Raw genomic sequence first — 19,559 nt, forward strand, 5'->3', positions numbered from 1 at the left:
GATGTGGTGGTGTTCCCCCATCTCTGTTCTGTAGAGCTTTTGTTTTTGGGTGGAGTGTGGTGGAAGCTGAATAAGGCTAAAAGTCACACCGGGGAGGACCCTGGTGCTTCTGTGATCATTGATTGGCGCGCATATGATAACAGATCAATGTCTTTATCAATGCTCCCTACTTTGTAGGAAATTCAGCAACAAAGAGCTGCTCAAAAACTGATCTATACCTTCAACCAAGTGAAACCACAAACCATTCCCTACACGCCAAGGTGAGTACAGGGAGTACGGGCACCCTGGCCCTTCATTTTGAGTACTGATTTCTCTCCATTTTTTCTCAGACCTGTTAGTCATGAGAAATGCCAAAGCCATGAGGAAATTCCCCATATGATCTTATTTTGGGGTTTTTCCTTCTATAGCTCTGGGGACTGATAAGAAGAGAGTTAGATCCCAGGAAATCTTGGCTTAAACACTGAACTCATGTGCGTGGAAAAGAGAAGCTCAGGCAGAAGCCATGACGGGCAGAGCCTAGATGTAGCTACTAATGTCCGGGAATATTCTAGAAGAAAAACATTTCTATTGGAAGCCCAGTTTTCTTCCAGAAATTAGGAGCTTTCTGAGAATGAACTCCTGTTACTTTTGCTTGAATGTCTCAAGACTCTTACATTCATTAGTAAGATAGATCATAATAGATAAAGGTAGATCCTAATAGATCAAGATAGATCATAATAGATTAAGATAGATCATAATTTGGTGCTGGGGATTATGGTAAAGTTTTACTGCTTCAAGTAAGAAGTAACTTCAAGTTACGAGGAACTTTATAGAGCACAGCAAGAAAAGTTGAGTCCGCTACTCTTATAAAAGAGTTGGAAGGTTTCTTCAAAGATAAGGGAGGTGGATAAGTGTGGAGAAGACTGCTAGTCCTTGCATTCTGTCCCTGCCTTAGAAAGGTGGGGCACGTGCATTGAGGCTTCATCGGGCCAGACTTGAGCTATTCTCCTGGGCTGCTGACTGGTAATGTAAGTCTCACCTTTGCTGCCTTGTGGGGACTCAGTGGCCTCCTTTTCCTCCCTCATAGATTCCTGGAAGTTTTCTTAATCTACTGCCATTCAGCCAACCAATGGTTGACCATTGAGAAGTACATGACAGGAGAGTTCCGGAAGTACAACAATAACAACGGTGATGAAATTTCCCCCAGCAACACCTTAGAGGAGCTGATGTTGGCTTTTTCCCACTGGACCTATGAGTATACCCGGGGAGAGCTGCTGGTTTTAGATTTGCAAGGTAATTGATCGTGCAAGTGTGATTGATACAAGAAGTATGAGGCACGGGTTCGGGAAACATTGACCAGGGATGGTTTGTCCATGTCCTTGTCACCTACCCTTGACCCTGCCTCTTTCTTTGCCCAAAGCCATAGTTAAGGTCTTTCAGTAGAGATATTCCCCAATAGTGTGTGCTTTTTAATTTTTTTTCTTAATTTGAAAACTGAAAGATGGTATCTGTTTTCTGAATTTATTATTCGTGAAACTGTCCAATATGCGAGGAACCAGACGGGTGTCCCAGGATATCTTGCAAGAACAGGGATGGGTAATGTGTGGAGTTGCTCTACCTAGTTTTGAAGGGAGGCGGGGTCACTTATTTCAGAGACATTGTGCAGTGATGGTCATGAGCACCTCTTATGTTGTTTCCCACTTAGCTCAAGAGGAAAACACAGGCATAATTAGCTGCCTAAAATTTAAATATGTCTTCAACTTTGATCTAAATGGGGAGTGATTTTTTAAAAACTTTATTTGAGAGAGATAAAGTGTGTGGCAGGAAGGGGTAGGGGGAGAGGGAGAGAGAAGCTCCAAGCAACCTCTGCCCTGAGCACAGAGCTCCATGTGGGGTTTGATCTCAAGACTCAGATGAGGACCTGAGCCAAAAACCAAGAGTCAAGTTACACAACCAACCGCACCACCCAGGTGCCCCTAAGAGGGGAATGATTTTTGTACCAAATTTTTTAGTTTTATGGCTTTACCTTGAACTTCTGTTCATAATAACAGTAGGCATGCATTTATATACCTAGGAAAGTGTAAATTCTGGGCATTTTACATGATTTTGAGCTCAGAGCTTTGGGAGTTCATAATTTAGCTTGCTCTCTTTGCTGTGTACCTTGATATGACAGTTCATGAAAGTGCAGACTCAGCCCGAGAGAGGTGACACAGTACACTCATATTTAATGGAAACCTTTGATCAGTGCATCTCTCCACTGTGAACACCTCACGTGTCAGTTATAATCCTGCAGCACGAAACAGAGGATCTCCAGCAGGCTTTCCTTGCAGACACAGAATGAAGTATGTATTTAGGTCTAAGTTTAGTCCTTGGGCTCACTGACTGGGGCTTTGGTTTTAAATAAGGGATTTAGTCCAGAAACGTTCACTGGAGCTATCTCATTTAATCCCAGAAGCAGCACCTCACGGTAGATACGATGGGGACTGTAGGCCCTGAAAGTTTAAATAACTTGCCCCAGGCTGCACAGCTACTAAGGAGGGAGCCAGGATGCAAACTGACCATTCCATGTTCTTTCCTTCTCACTGTACTGTCTTTTTTTCTTTATGAGTTTCCTAGGACATAACCGTGTTATGGTTCCTATAAACAGATGGGGCAAAATGCTTGTCCTCTCTGACTTTCCCACCTCTCCAGTCCTGGGATTCTGTACCGAAAGCCAGGCTTGGAGGCTGGGCACAGCTGACATACATAATCCCGAGGCGTTGTGAACAATGTCCAGTAAATTCTGATTGAAATTTATGCCATATGTTCAAGGATGTGTACAGACTTCTTAAACTACACATAAGTCTCTCCGTCTTTTCTGATTTGCACTGTTCTCAGAGTTGAGTTATATTTCTAACCCTCAAACACAATATTTAGGGAAGCCGTATAAACAAAGTTAAAACAGTCAACATGATTCAGCTTTCCAACCAGCAAGTGTGTGATCCATGTAACTCAGCATACGCGTGCCCACGGGCTGCTTTTGTAGCTCATGTTGGGGAGAGGCTGATTGTTTTCATCTGTATTCCAGTGCCTGTGCTTTGAGTTTGGGGTGGAGTTGTTTAAAAAGCAATAACAGAAACAAACAAACAAACAGAAAAAACAACAGAAGAAAAACTTTAAGGAATTAATGATGGCTCTTTAGTGTGTTTTCTATTCCACTTGAATAGGTTTTTGTTTAATGATGTTTATGTCTGGGGATTTTTATGTCTCTAAGTAATCCAGAATGACATTAAACAGAACAAATGCTGCGTTGATAGTCTTGGGGGGGTGGGGAGGGAAATGGAATTAACTTTATTCTTTTACTGGGCAATTATGTGAATTGCAGAAATAGGCCACTCCAAGAAACTATGTCAAAACACTGACCTTCAAAGAGGAGGACTGTGGGCCTCATAGAACGAGCATGAAGCAATTGAGATACTTACTGGAGAGTTTTGGCCAATTGGTGAAGCCTGAATTTATGGAGGAAGATGAATCCTATAATAGTAACTATGAGCAGTTACATGACTACAGCTAGTAGCTAACGCTTACCAAGCACTTGTTTTCTATCAGGCGCTTGGGTAAAGACTTAATGCATTATGATATTTAATCCAAACCAGGTTGGAAGGGAAAAATGAGAATATATGTATTTTTTTAAAATTTTTATTTTTTTAAATTTATTTGACAGAGATCACAAGTAGGCAGAGAGGCAGGCAGAGAGAGAGGGGGACGCGGGCTCCCCACCGAGCAGAGAGCCTGATGTGGGGCTCGATCTCAGGACCCTGAGATCATAACCTGAGCTGAAGGCAGAGGCTTAACCCACCGAGCCACCCAGGTGCCCCGGGGATATATGTATTCTTAAAATGCCATCGTGGTTTTGGGTTCGGTCTTGGATTTAACTGATGAGTCTTTCTGTCATCGGAGAGATGATGATCTCCGTTGTTCAGGTGGTCTGGAGTAGAGACTGAGAGGCCTGGTAGCAGCAGTTTGGAGGAAGGGGCCTGGAGTTGCAGTGCTGGGGTCTGACTCCTGGCTCCAGCATGAAGTAGCTGTGTAATGGGGGGCAATCACTTTGAGCCCTACACCCTCATTTGTAATCGGGGAAATGCTATTATGCACTTAACTCATTATTAATCCCTCCTATTAAGGAGCTAGAATGAGGCAAGTTCTTGGCCCATAGTAAGACCTCCGTAATGCTAGTTATTGTCATTAGTATTCTCCAAGTGGCTTTTTAAAACAGAAGTGATTTTTTTATCAGCTTGCTGTGGCTCCCAGTTGCTTAGGGGGAAAAGAAGAATGAGAAACACTCTGGCAGTTTATCCTGGCAGTTTTTCTTTTTCTTCTGCTTTCTACTCTCTTCCCAGGGAGTGCCAGTCATTAACCCAGGAACTGCCTGCCACACCGGGCCTGGGAGCTGAACGCGAAGGAAAGGCTTGACCAGTTTCTGCTCACTTGTAATTTATGCTGTAGTTTCCCACTTGCTTTCCATTTAGAAATCCTACATGTGAGGGCCTGCATCGTCAGCATTACATGTGAAATCCAACATTTGATTCTCAGCAATGGCAATGAAAAACAATTACACTTCAAATTACAGTTGTCTGGAGAAGTCTCTCTCTCTCTCTTTCTCTGTCTTTTTTGAGAGAGAGAGAGAGAGAGAGAGAGAGAGAGGCTGGGGGAGGAGTCAAAGGAGAGGAGAGAGAGAGAGAATCCCAAGCAGACTCCATGCCTAGTGCAGAGCCCTTTCGGGGCTCGATCTCACAACCCTGAGATCATGACCTGAGCCAAAATCAAGAGTTGAACACTAACCGATTGAGCCACCCAGGTACCCCGAGATCACTCTTTTTTTAAAAGCTCATTTTAGGGTTCCTGGGTAGCTCAGTTGGTTGAGCAACTGCCTTCGGCTCAGGTCATGATCCCGGACTTCAGGATCAAGTCCCGCATCGGGCTCCCAGCTCCTTGGGGAGTCTGCTTCTCCCTCTGACCTTCTCCTTTCTCATGCTCTCTCTCACTCATTCTCTCTCAAATAAATAAATAAAATCTTTTAAAAAAAAAGTTCATTTTATTTTTCAAAGAACTTTGGAGATAGCAGATTTTTTTATTCAACAAAGCATTTCCAGAATAAGTCAGCATTCCCATCAGCACTACCATCATGAATTCTGCCGCTACAAAGAAAGTAACTTATTTCCACGGATTTAGAGGCTCACAGACCTGTCCCGGGGTGGTTGGGATCGGAATGTGTGTGTCGGAGTTCCTCACGAGGGCACGCAGCGTGCACCTGCACGTGGGCATGTACCTTGTTAACGTCAGTAAACAGGTGTGATTGGGATTTTGGGATGTTGAAATGCCTAGTTTTCTTCCATATCTTCTCACTCTGTCGAGCGTTCCTTCTGCCATTGGAGGGCCCCAAAATATGCATTTAGTAGTAAGGCTTTGAACGGTCAGATTGGGTTTAGGGATATAAAGATTTGTGGAGACTCCACCGTCATTCTTTTAGAGGGATTTATTCATTAGGGAAATGGGATAATCAGAACATGATTTTACCAGTGGTAAGAAAGTAGAATTTTGTTTCAAAAGAGGTCTTGATAGAGTAAAGATAATAAAGGTAGCAGTTGACATTTTTTAGCTTGCTCTGGGACACTTTGCTAAGCATCTTGCATACAGTAGTTCATTTCATCCTCAGTAAGCATATAAGATAAGGCCCATTATTATTCACACTTTGAGATAAGAACAGCGAGACTCAGAACAGAGAAGGTATCCAGGTCACGGAATTAGAAGGTGACAGAGCCATGGGACGCAGACCCGTTGACCCCTGCCTGTCTAACAGGCAACAAGATTTGAAGTCAACGGGAGCTGATGTGATTTTGATCAGAATTGTTCTCCCCTGTAAACTTCCTTTTCCCCTGTTGGTATGACCACTTTAGGTACTGAGCATTTCCAGCTTAAATTTAGTTTCCTTAGTCATCAGCCTTGTCATTGCTGGGAAGTCCAGGCTTAAAGTTAGATCTGAGCATAAGCATGAAAAGGTTTTTAACTTCTGTAGTCTCTCTGCTGACGGTCCTCGGACTATCTTTCTGTCTGTTTTTCTGTGTATTTACTCCATCATTAGAAAAGTGGAGTCAGTGGACCCTGTTCCTTCTTGTATCTGTAATGAGAAAAATATAAAGAGCCCAGTCACTTCCTGTGACTTTTTCTTTAAAAAGAATAAAGCCCGAGCCAATCACATTTTATACACCTCCCCGTGAGCCTGAGTTTCAGCCTGGCTCTTCCTTTCCCTGTGCAGAATCCGTGTAAGGAGATGGTAAGCCAGAGGCTCTTAAAGAGAATGCGGAGGGTCTGTGAACTTTGATGAGAAAACAAATTACACCACTATTTTCACTAACCCACAACTGAAATTCATCATTTCCTTCGATTATAGGGGAGACCACAAACCACAGTGGCATTAGCGGTACCCATGACTGTTTGCAGTAGCAATTCCCGATATTAACAAAGCACATTACAGTGTTGGCAGATACTGCAAAACGCTGTTTGTACAACGTGGCGTTATGGTAGTTATAGACTTGCACTAGATTCTGTTATTTAATGTGCTAATGGAGATGCACATGTATTGCAGTACAACTTAAATATTTTGATGACTGTATTTCAGTATCATTGGTTTCCTTTGTCATCCTATGTATTTAAATTTCGCATTTTTAAAACATTAACCCAGACTGGCAAAGAGGGTCCTGACACGAAAATGGTTGAATACCCTTACAATAACCAGGTTATTTTTCTAAGGAAGTCAGTTTCTTGGGAGAAAGGTCTATAAACTATAAGGATTACATTTTCTTATGAAAGGTTTAGCATATGGTAAAACATACTGAGCATGGCAAAAAAAAAAAAATCTTTTTAAAATAGCGGTTAGAAAACTTGAATATTTTTTACCGAATAGAAATACATAATAAATCTCTACATTTCATTTGATTTTCTTTAAAAAAATGTTTTATTTATTTACTTATTTGAGAGAGAGGGAGCATAAGGGAGGGGCAGAAGGAGAGGGAGAGGGAGAAACAGACTTTCCGCTGAGCAGGGAGCCGGATGCAGAGCTTGATCCCAGGACCCTGGGATTTTGACCTGAGCCCAAGGCAGACACTTAACCAACTGAGCCACCCAGGCACCCATTTCATTTGATTTTTAAATAGTTTTTCCGCAAGGTTGCTCTCTTCCAAGCAAAAAGAACCAGTGCAGTCTAGAGGCCGATCTCCAAAGGGGCTGGGGTGTGCCCAAATGGTGCAATTCCTCCCCATCAGCTTGCCCCGACAAGTTCTATCCGGCGGAGAACTGCTCCTCCCCACTTGCATTTTATAACAGATTCACTCTAGGTGTCGACTGCTGTTTTGATCCATGTCAGTGCTGCATTCCACTCCTGCTGTCCTTGTACGCTTTGGTGTCCATTTTTTTTTTAAACAACTAAATTGTATGAAAGAAAAACGGTGGTTCAGGAAAGTGCACACCGCAGGAGCTTACCCCCCAAAGAATTTTCACAAGTGAACCTGTGTGCAGCCAGCGTCCACGTCCAGAGGCGGGGGTCGTCGATAGGCTCCTGTTGGTAAAGGCTGTGTAGATACAGCATCTGGTGGGCGTCTCTGATGGAGGAGAGGTTGTGCCCGCAGAACCTCGCAGCCCCTTGTGCCTCTCTGGGCACCGGCGGACTCCACCTCCGGACCCCACGTCCTCACGGGGAGGGACGCAAGGACCGGCTCAGCCCGCGTCCTGTTCTCATCACCGGTGAACTGTGCAGCCTCTGACACACTGCTTAATCTTCTCGAACGTCAACATATTTGTTGGCAAATCGAGGATACAAGGGTGCTAATACTTTTCCTTTATAGTCGCAGAGAGTTACAGAGACTATAATTAGAATGTCTCGTGTAGACAAATGGTAAATGAATGACGGATGCCGCTATCAGCAACTGTGAACACACCACGGCCTCCTAGTTTATGACAGCATAGGAGGGGGGGCTGCGGGAGACAGTGGATTAGCTAAAATATTCAGGCACACCTGCGTAACTGTTATGGTCCGTTGAATTCATATAATGTCGCATTTACTACAGGGTGAATGTAAGTTTAAAGAAAGAAATTAAGATCTGGATATTAGTTTCTTGAATTTCTGAGGAGATGAAATCCCCATTTGCTAAATGCATTTTATTTTTTCTTTGGAGGTGTTGGAGAGAATTTGACTGATCCATCTGTTATAAAACCTGAAGACAAACAGTAAGTTGATTAATGAGGTTATCATTTAGAAAATTGCTTTTAACACATTGTATCTTTTTTTGAAAAAATAATTTTTAAGCATTTATATTTCTTGCCTAGATCCTAGAAAATTTTGAGATGGCTTATATGTACAGAGAAGCTGGATATCTCTATTAAATTTCTATATATCTATATCCAATACAATGAGATTTTTTAAAAAAAAATCACAGATTAGGAAATGGGGGCAAAAAGAACATATGGAAATAAAATAAGATGAAATTCGGAGTTAATACACATAAGTGGAAAGTATAAAGACCGTGTAGTAACTCAGATTTTGTTGCAGATTTAACCCTGAGTTTTCTGGTGGCCCAAGCCAGTGAAAAATATGGGTGGGCTCAGCTTCTGTAGGCTTTGACGGGAAAACGATGTCCTAGGAGAAGCCCTGCTCCCCTTGCTGGCCTCACAATGGAGTCACTTCGTCTTCTCATGGCAGGGTGTTCTGTCACAACAGAAGGCATAATGTGTGCTGGTCAGTAACAGCCGACCTACAAGAGGCCAAAGCAGCAGGGCTTACAGAGGAAGCATCAGAGCGCCTGACTTAATTCAGGGATGCTCTTTAAACTATACGGAAGAATGAGTCGTCTCTCTGTCCTTTGAATTCTCCTGGGCATTTGATCCCATACGGAGGCACCGGAGGGTCTGAGGTTGTGCTCTTCTGTTCAAGGTGAAGGACAAAGTATGGTGAGGCCAATTAAGGACTGATCAAAATGGCAGACGACGGCGGTTCTTAAACAGGAGCTTCCTCTACCATCACGGAGCTTGCTAAAACACAGGTTGTGTGTTCTTGATTCAGTGGGTCTAGGGTGAGGTCAGATGAGGCAACAAGCTCCCAGATGATTCTGACGCTGCTGGCCTGGAGACCCCACTTTGAGAACCACTAGCATATGGTATTTTTACTCTCAGTTGTCCTACATACGTGTCTGTATTTGGCCCCTGTAGGAAAAAAATGTATAAAAGAAATTACATATGTGGGCAATGTTCATACGATAACTTCTGAAATTTTTACTTCTCTCCCACAGCACTCATATTGTAAACATTCATGCTTTAATGCTCTTCTTTTCCTCAATGATTTACAAGAAATATCTTCTCATCTGTATAGGCATCTTTGTAGAGAGGTCCGTCTAAATGTGTATTAGCTTATCTCTTTGGACTAGGTGAGTTAGAGGAGATAAAGGGGATCCCTATGCCCATATGCATCCAACTTCTATGATATTTGAGCATTGAGTTCACGTTGTAACCCTTAGGGTACAGGGAAAGGCTTTATTATTATTTTTATTTTAGCACAGCTAGTGTTTTTAGCTAAGGATATTATTTCTTCAATAGCCCTGTGCACCCAAAGGTTTGTAGTAGGAAACTTGTACTATGAGTACTTCCTTCTTCCTTCATTAATTTTTTAGTGAAGAATGTTTTGCATATAGAACGAACCCAGTTTATGTCTAATCTATCATCTATTACATTTTGATCTCCACGTGTGTCATTTAATATGACCTGAATATTTCCACCTTTTAGAAGTCTAAGAAGATCACGTTATCCCACTTGACTGTGGAGTATTTCATTGTGTTCTGTAGGCCAGTGGGTATCAATTTCCATTAAGGTCACCTAGGAAACTAAAAAAAGAAAAAGGAAGGAGAAAAAGCTTCTGAGAATGAGTATCAAATCAAAATTTCTGAGGAGGGGGCCCTGATGTTTATATTTTTTGAGAAGTCCCCCCTCGAGATTCTGCTGGGCAACCGAAGATGGGAACCTCTTGTCTTAGGACCAGCTTCATTGTTTATGACTTGAAGATAGGAACTCTGTAGAGATTGATAGGATGGCATCACTGGAGGCTGTCTGGTTTTGTGGGGCGCCTTCCTTTGGGGGGGCCGTTGGTTTTCTCGGTGAAGGTAAACTCACAGTGGTGGCATGTGGCGTCTACTCGGTTCACTGAGACACACATTTTTGAGAGCCGTGTGTGGTGAACCCTTTGCTGCCCAAAGCAGGAGCCACGGGCCAGTCCCGGCACAGTATCTGGGAGACTGTAGGCCATGCAGATTCTCCAGCCCCTCGCTAGACCTGCTGAATCAGCTGTGACAAGATGAGCAGGTGATCTGGTGTAAACCACAGACGCTGGAGAAGTGCCAGTTCAAGCAGGCGCTTTCACGTGCTTGCTTTACCCCTCCCAACAACACGGGCAGTAGGCCTCTCCCGTCCCCGTTCCCCCACGAGAATACCGAATCTGGGTGGAGATGGGTAACTTGTCTGCGAGGACCAGGGGTCCACGAAAGAGAAGAATCCTCTACCAGAGAAGAGTTCTTGCAGTACAGATTCGGGTATTACCTGTAGTGCCTGTTGTCCCCATCCTTCCCCACACTTGTGCACGTGAAGACACGGTCATCTGACTCCCCCCCGCCCAACCCTGTCCGGCCGGTCGCTGTACCTCCTTGGGTCACTGAGCCTTGGAGGAGGCGACCTCAGTGACTGGCCGTCTGGGGTTATTTTCCATTTACTGCCTTGCTGGATGGGGTCCTGTGACAAATACAAAATGACAGTAACAGGGATGACATGTTCTTTAGGAAATCTGTGTGTACTTGGCCCTGCCTGGCGTTCCCGCGCTCCCAGAACCGAGCTATCACTTGCCTTCTCCTGTGCTGTAGAAGATCCAGAAAACAGCTTGTTGTTGTTACTGTTCTTTTTCACTTTGCTGAGACGGCAAGTCCGTCGGCATGCTGTAGGACTGTAGACGCAACAGAGCCAGACGAAGGTTTCCATGACCCCCAACCCCCTCTCCCCTGCACGGGGAATGGTCACAGCCCTCACACACACACTAGAGAAACGTGGATTCTTTTCTGTTAACCTTCACAGAGCTCACAGAGGACAGTTACTTAGCTTACGGCTTTTATCCGCGGATCAGGGTTACATCTCTAAGTTGGGGGTTTTCCTGCTTTACGGGGAGGGAGCAAGTGGCAGGTAGAATGCAGGACCGAAGCAATCCAACGGGGTCACGCTAGAGATTAGCAAAAGAATGCTTGCATTGGAACGACTGAAATAGCACCTTCATTTTTCACTCTGCTGGCATCAGGAGAGTTCTAGTACTAAGTAGCCAGTGGTTCTACTTTTCTATTTATTTTTTGGGGGGGGCACATTCGGTTTCATCTTATTGAAGTCTTTCCTTAACAGATGCCTGAAGAGGCGGGTAGTAAACAAGAGGCGGCTTATGCAGCCGGTAGATCCCAGCAGAGCCGCACTTTGTAAGGGCGATTGAGTGACCAGGAAAGTTAATCCTGGGTGTCCGTTCACGTTGTCCTCCCAAGAGATTTCCCCCACCTCCTCGCCTCGGAGCGGCGAGGCGATCCGAGAGCCGACTGACATCAGCCCCTGTCCCGAGCTTGGCACATCTTCAGAGCAGCTACTGTTGTTCTGCCAAAAGGAAGTGGAAATTGAGATAAATGTTTCAATACTCAGATGGGGGAAAAAAAAAAAGTCCATTTTTTACATCACGTCCCTTTTGAAAAGCCACATTCCTTAGAAGCGAAGTTTATGGTTTCCTTTTGTGCGAGTTTGCTTCTCTTTTTTCCCAAGACGTGGTATTTAAGAGTGGTAATTGAGTTCAGATTTTAGAATGTGCCGTTTCCACTCCGCATGTCATTAAAATAAAATATTAGCTCTCGTAAAGTTTCTTTGGAAGCGTTTCTGGTGTGCTGTGCTCCACGGCGTGTGGGGTGTCAGCTGGGGAGATGGTCGTGCGGGATCTAATCGCGGGTGAACGTCGGTCCTCAAATCCGCTGGGGAATCGATCATGTTATGGAATATTCGAAATGTGCCGAAGATAGGCTGGTTCTGTCTATAATTTTGTCACTCACACTTAGCATATGTAGTTTACTTCTACGAAGTCACTGTCTCCTAGTGGTCTTGTCTTTGCACAAAGAAAGAGCCCAGCTAGAGCAGTTTGTGGGATAAAAACCAACTGTCGAAAGAGCTGTGAGTCCCGGAAGTAGGGTTGCAGCAGGAATTTATTTTTGAGGACATCAGTTACTCTCCGAAAAGCATCTGGGTTTGAAACAATGTATATGAGCCTTTCCAGAAGGTGTGTTCCAACAGCAAGTTTATTTTACGTCTCACCTCACCTTTTGGGGCCGGGAGTAGAAAGAACATTTGGTGATGAATGTCATTCTCTCACCCCATATGCGTTGAAAAGGGTCTCACTGTATTTTGTTTTACTGTGGTACATAGAAAATTCACTCTTCTATCAGATTAGCGTTGAAATGAGTTTCACAGCAGGTCTTGGAGTTGGGTACAAAGATTGAAGTGCATTTGAATTTTAAATTTGCAAACCTAACATTGTTGCTTCTCCAAAGTGCTCTGTTCTTTGTTGGCTCCTTCGAATTTACTGGGTTACTATGGGATACTGTTCGGTATCTCAGAGAATCCCGGTTGAGCTCCTTTTGCTTCGCTGTGATCTCATTGATATTCTGATATTTCCTCTAGATCAAGAGGAATGGTGTTTGGACCAGCCAATTTAGGGGAAGATGCAATTAGAAACTTCATTGCAAAACATCGTTGCAACTCCTGCTGCCGGAAGCTCAAACTCCCGGGTATGGCCCCAGACAATTCTATTTCTCTCTGAGTAAATCTCTCCTAGAACAACATCCACTGTAACCTGGGATGGAGTCGAAAATCTCAATCACATTTTTATCTCATTCCTAGTCGAGGCCTGACTTTCCGACTGCAAATTTCTCAAGTCCCCAAAGGGATTAAAAGGATGGGGATTTACTTCAGGTTCTGCCAAAATGTGATAAAACAACATTGGGCCAGTACTTGTCACAGTCTCTCCAAGGGGAAAGGTTTACCGACTTAATTGGGGTAAAACTGAACTGAGGCAGGATCCCCCCTGCGCCGCCCCCACACTTCCCACTCTGAGTCCTGTGTGGTGTCCCCAGGATTTCAATTCTTAGTTACTCAATGGACACTTGGGACCGGGGAGTAGCTAAGGAGACAACAGCTGTCAATTAAAGTAGTGCTTTTCACTACAAACGCCTGCCACGTTCAACATTTTTGCAGTGTGTATTTTTAAAAAATCTGATTTGACAATATGGCACACTTTCTCCGAAACTGATATAGTCACCACAGACAAATATTCTTAGCATAAAAGCAAGCAGCTGGAGGTCTGTGTCCCCCAAACTGGCAGTCCCAGCTCTGTGGAATTCTTTTCTTTGATTCCAGAAGGGATGCTTCATGTCTCCCCGCTCGTTCGCTGTTTTTCTTCGGTCGTACCAAACTTGTCCTCAGACTGGAATCTCACGTGCTTTAAGCCCAGTAGCCCTTCCTGCCTTAGGCTAAAGGATCCTGCCCCCGGATGGGAAATCAGTAAAAGATCAGCATCCTCTGTAACTTGGGGTGGAGTAGGTGCAAATGGACAACAGAGAAGGGCAATTTCTAATCTCATTGGAGGTAGAGGTAGGCGGTTGAGAAGCTCTTGCGGGCATGGCAAAGCGAAAGATGGGGATGGGAGCAGGCTTGTCGTTCCAGTGGGAATGAGCCTGTCAGCCAAGGGGGTGGCAGTGGGGCTGCGGCTGGGGGTGAGGAGGTGACACAGGAGCAGAAGAGAGGGGGGACTGTCACTCTGGTCTTGTAGCGGCTCAGAGCTCGGTCTCACAGATACGCAGTAGATGAGGGCAAAGAGATCAGTCCACAGCACACTAACTCAATAATTCTTCCATTTATAGCTTTAATTTTTGTTTTCTCTCAACACTTCAGTTAACACGTTTAAGTGGAAATAAGGAATACCCTCATTTATTCAGATATTTATTAATATGAATATAAAAAAAAGCTTAGTTAGGAAAAACAGAACTGCAGGTGATTTTTCTTTGCTCTTGATTATGTTTTCTCAGTCTCACATTTTTTTTTTCAAGGAAAACTAGTTTAGAATAGTGTATAAGAGCATGGAATCCAGAGCCGATAGGTTGAGCTCATATCCCAGTAATGCTTTTTACTAGCTATGTGACCCTGAGCCTTGATTTTTCTCATCCATGAACTGAGTATAATAGCACCTAGCTCATGAAATTGCTGTGAGGACCGAATTCATCTATGGATATGTTCAGTAAGTGTTGTGGTTATTAGTAAATGATAGTATGTATTAGTTTTATGTCTGGATAATCCCCTTTTAGCATTAAAAATAATATAAGGAATACATATTTAAGGTTAACAGACTTAATCAATATGGCACTACGTGCTACATAAACATAAAAGAGCCCGACCTCCTCCATCAGCTTCTCCCCAGGGGTTATACCCCCCTCAGTATTTTCGTTTGAGAATTTTCTTTCGCAAATGGAAGGAGGCTTCAGGGAGCGTAGAATCCGATAACGGGATGAAACCTTCCTCGGCGCTTCCGGACCTGAGGATCGACTTTGCTGCAGAACACTGACCCCTGAAATCTCTCATATCTACCTTTTTGGCTGAGCTCCCTGTCCTGTGCCTCATCCAGCCATGAAAACGCCCTGTTTCCAGGTTGGCCTTGCTTAACTCCAGCCAGAGTGTGCTCCCTACGGCACTGCATGTGGAATTCGGCGATCAGACCTCCCCCTCTCGGTGCCCCCCCACCGCCCGGCCCCCGCAACAGCACTGGGGAGCTGAGTGACTCGCGGACTCTGGGGCAGGGGGTTCGGACATGGTGGAGGGTTCGCGTTTCCCGTATCTGCAACCTTAGGAAGCAGGGTCCGTTCTGAGCACTTGGCCAGACCCAACGTTCAGTCTGTCTGTGTGAACACTGCCTTCTGGAGGCTCCCCTGTAACCGTCTGCCTTGTTTTCCTTGCAGATTTAAAAAGAAATGACTATTCCCCTGGAAGGATAAATTCCACTTTTGGACTTGATGTCAAAATAGAACCAGCGGAGGGGCCTCCAGCACGGGAAAGGGGGCGTCATTCTCCAGAAGACCTCACCCGCCTGTAAAAAGGGAAGGAGAGGAGGATACCAGCCGTTGCCCTCCTTTCTGTGAACTCTGCTAACAGAGACTGATTGGAGCACCGTCGGTGGCACCAGAGTGTCCGTGGGACAGACAGCCTTACCCTGAGGGCCTCCCTGAGACACGCCCTCGCAGCCTGGCAGCTCGCCCTGCCTAAGGACCTCACTGGGGTTTGACACACGGGTTCTCCCTGACACTGACCTGTGTGCACTGTGTGCACCTGACACTGACCTGGGTGCTTGGTGTGTTCGTTCCCCTGTCCTGTGGCTGGGTAGGAAGACCCTCAGGCGAGCCAGCTGGGAACACTGCTCCCTCATACCTCATTGCCTTGGGTGGTTTCTTAGAGCCCTTGGAGCAGGGTGGTGGGCTCTGAGGAACCGGGAAGATGAATTTAAGTTATTTTCTCACTGTGTGCACTGACTCGAGCCCCCACTGCTGTTCATTACCTCACCCCCATATTGTTTATGGATGTACGTGTATAGACATTCGACTTCCGACTCCCTCCTTCCTCCTTCCCGGCGGCACAAGGCTTTGAATAGCAGCAACAGGGAAAACAGTGGGATGGGGTGTCTTTGCTCAGATTGGAGCACCCTCCCGCATGGGCTCACCAGTGAAAAAGTTAGCATCCTGGTGAAATCCAGATGGATTTGAGGTTTTGTCAGCAATCACATGATGCCTGGACATTTCGGGTTTCTCCCAAAGAAAGGAAAAGGGAAATCTAAAACAAATGCTCCTGCTTCCTTTTTGTTTTGTTTTTTTGTTTTGTTTTGTTTTGTTTTGTTTTTCCTTAAAGGGGAACCGGGGATATGTAGAACTAGGAATTGCCACGAAATATTTTCCCTTTCCTTAAGCTCAGGGTTACTATCAACTAGAGTTGACTAAGCCAACCTCTAAAACAGGACTCCCCTTTTCAAAGTTGTGCATATAATACAACAGGCTAAGTTACTCTTTCAGGTTCTCTGGGGAAAGATGGAGTTTCTGACTGAAAATGTGCTTGAAGGTGTTTTCTTCATTCTACTGCAGAGTGCCGGTGGCTTGAAGGCGGAATGCCCCAGTAAGATTTGAAGTATGGCCTGAGAACATGTAATCAGTTTCCGAGGCCCAAAGGAGGGCTCCCAGGTCACCTCACCACCCAGAACCTTTGGGGGATCAGCCATCTCTCTTTGGCACTGGTCAGAGTCACCCCACCTCAGAATAAGCATGAACTTTTCATACAAGGAGGGAATGGAAGGCTTGAAAAATGTCAACCCCTCTTTATCTAGAGCTCTTCCGTGAGCTGGTTTGATATATTCACCGACGTAACTGCATTTCTAGATGATTCTTTGGGGGAAGTGTGGCCCAGACATGTAGGGCTGGAGAGCCACAGATTTCATTTGCCCAGGGTTGTGTCTGGTTCTTGTGTGCATTGCAAAGGACACATTTCTACCCCTTGTACTTTGGTCTTGGGGGGTGGCAGTGGACAGGAAATTTGGGTGATTTCTTGATTGGCAATGGGGATAACATGTTAACGTGTTTTTCAGGGCTTAACAGCTTTATCCTGCTCTGCAAATCAATAAGGGATCTCTTGGTACTTCAGTGCTGTGTTGAACTGTGGAAAAGAGGCAGTTTTACTGTCCAAGAGCCAAACTAAAGGCGTTAATTGAGGGGGCAAATATTTGTTACTTGGCATAGAACTTGAGAACAAATGCGTTTTGATTTCAAATGTCTGTGTTGTGCTTTTCTTTCTTTCTTTCTTTCTCTCTCCCTCCCTTCCTTCCTTCCTTCCTTCCTTCTTTTCTTTCTCTTGCTTTCTTTTCCTTCTTTTCTTTCAGAAAAATCACCAGAATATTATGTTAAAAAGATGAAGTTCTGGGCAAAGTTTCCTATGGGATTGCTTGTGTGCAAATGCCGACGTGACGGTCATGACTTTTGAGTGATTCATGACCACAGACGGGTGGGTATTCATTCATTCATTTGGTCAGTTTTAGTCAACAGATTTTTACCAAAGTGCCTTCTCTGTACCGTGTGAGTGATGAGGACGCAATGAACAAAGCATTTCCTTGCCCTTAAAAAACCTTTCTGTCTGGTGTTTCTGTTCCCCCCAGCCCTTTGGTACCAACTGTAGATCTGTGGTTAATATTAAAAAAAACTGTCTTCTGGGAGAACATTGGATCCAGTGATATGTCCCATGCTTCATCTGCTAAGTGAGTAGGAGGCTCTGACTGGGATAAGAGAATTAGGGTAAATAAGAAGACCCAGCTAAGGATGGTTTTAGGAACCACCGAGGAAGAATGAACTGTCGAGTCCTTGCATGAGCATAAAACCCATCTCCCAGATGGGACGGGACTTGGGAGATTGGAGAAGCAGCCGGGTTCACAGGAGACCCCGCTGAGGGCATCCTGTCTACACGTAGTCCTCTCAGAGAGGCTGTGTGTTCCTGCAGCGACTTCTGCCTCGGGACACCTGAAAGCCTCTGACAGCTCTAGGGAATGAGCTCAGATATGGTCTTGGGTATTTCTCACCCTGTTCCTCTTTTCTGTGGCTTTGCAAACCAAGTTCTCGGTGATAAAGTCTTCCCAAACAACCATTTAATGAATGTTTAAAAAATAATTTTATTTTCTTGGCGGTGGTTATTAACTATTTTGGATGGGACCACCGAGGTTCTAGAAGTCATGACACAGCTGCCCCTGTCATAGTGAGTTGTCTTTCTCCACTAGTCACCAGCGTCTGACACAAGACATGGCACACCATAAGCTTCCAATGTTACTTGTTGGAAGAAATAATAAAACCTTCAAATGGTAATGGATTTCATTCACTAGGTAATAAATCAGATTTGCATATTTAATCTAGAAGGGAATGATTACCAATTCCTTAAGACCCCACACAATTCTTTTGATCTCTCTCTGTTTTAATTTTCCAGGAAATAGCTTTTAACAACCTACACCTTGTCTATTGAATTCTCAACCAGTTCTTGCCCTTATCATTGTTGTGATACCAGAATATGGTCCTTCTTACTGGCGACTCTTGAAATGAGATGATAACTTCCCAGAAACTGCCTAGAAATAATCATCACTTTATTACCCTTTGAAAAGAAGATTGATAGAAAAGTCATTTGAAAGATGGTTCATTACCATGCCCTAGTCTGATTTCTTTACTCACATCTCTCCAAAGCACGAGAAAGGGAGGATTATTCTCTGAGGTCGGAATTTGAAGGCTGTGTGTTTGCCTCTTTGAAGTCTTGGTATTTAATTTTCTGTAGTCATTTCTTGGGCAATTTTCTAAGAAACTAGTTGAAGCTAATTTATCATAAGTTAAAGTCAAATGACAGAAAAGATTTTTTTCCCCTTAACAATCTTTTATTCCACAGAGGTTAGCTTCTGAAGGAAAATGAGACTTAAAATAGCATTTCAAATTCTCGAGGCACATGGGTGGGTCCGTAGAATGGAAAGCGTTCTGGAAACCACATTGTTTGTTTTGTTTTGTCTTGTTTCACAGTTATTATTTTGTGACTTTTCTTTCTGGACCATGATGTACAGATAAAATATATTTTTGTAAAGTGGCCTCCTAAAAATATTAAGTTGTTTAATGTTTCCAAGAGAGATTTTTAGTCCTCAAGAGTAACAGACCTTGGTCTGTATCATTGGCAGATTTTGGTATAACTTTATATAATTTGTTTAACCTTTCTCTTAACCCCTAACTCTGAAATGGAGATGAGATGCTTACCTTTTCAAACAAAGGTGAGCAATAAGAGAGCGTTTATAAAGCCCTTAGAGAATCTCACTTACCAGGCTTCTTGTGAGTATGAGACCCAGTTCAATAAATTATAAGGGATTTTCATTTTTGATATTATGTGATCATTATTTAATGTTTACTGAGGATGCTCCGTGGACCTGTTTCAGTGTAAACACAGAAGTGGGTTCTGCTCTTTCTCCGTTTCCTAAGGGAAAAAGCTCATTGCTCCCTTTTTGTTTGGAAGCTTAATTAAATAGCTCAAAACCAGGAAGTTCACCATTTCAAAGTGTCACCTATTTATTTTGCTTTTCGATGTATTTAGGTTATGCAGTGAATTTCTTTTGCCATCTTCTGCCCGGAGAAAGCCTTTCGGAACAGTAAAGCCCAAATCTGACACCATGAATGGTGACATTTTTGGGAATACACAGAGAGCAGGTTTAGAGTCTTGATGTTTGCAAAGCTGGATGTTTTACAAAAGTTTTAATTAATGGTGACTTAAGTTTTGTCATATGGGGCTGTTCAGTAATAAGAAAATTCCAGCCTTTAGCTCGCCAGCATCTTTTAGCAACTACAGTTGACCATGGAAGAACTGGTTTGAAGTGCATGGGTCCACTTACACGCAGATTTTAT

At 44.0% G+C, this 19,559-nt stretch overlaps 1 protein-coding gene across 6 annotated transcripts in view; it reads left to right on the plus strand.

Annotated features, from left to right (window-relative positions):
• The window catches only part of TRPM6 (transient receptor potential cation channel subfamily M member 6), a 165,313-nt gene extending 146,117 nt beyond the window's left edge, over positions 1–19,196 (plus strand). For all 6 annotated transcript variants that reach the window (XM_044265882.1, XM_044265881.1, XM_044265879.1 and 3 more), the window contains 5 exons: positions 178–260; positions 1,067–1,272; positions 8,190–8,241; positions 12,745–12,851; positions 15,072–19,196. In XM_044265882.1, coding sequence (XP_044121817.1) covers positions 178–260; positions 1,067–1,272; positions 8,190–8,241; positions 12,745–12,851; positions 15,072–15,205 — 582 coding nt within the window. In that variant the 3' untranslated portion in view covers positions 15,206–19,196. The remainder of the gene's footprint in view (positions 1–177; positions 261–1,066; positions 1,273–8,189; positions 8,242–12,744; positions 12,852–15,071) is intronic.
• The last annotated feature ends 363 nt before the right edge of the window (positions 19,197–19,559 follow it).

Source organism: Neovison vison, chromosome 9 (genome assembly GCF_020171115.1).
Source record: "Neovison vison isolate M4711 chromosome 9, ASM_NN_V1, whole genome shotgun sequence".
NCBI classification, from domain to species: domain Eukaryota; kingdom Metazoa; phylum Chordata; class Mammalia; order Carnivora; family Mustelidae; genus Neogale; species Neogale vison.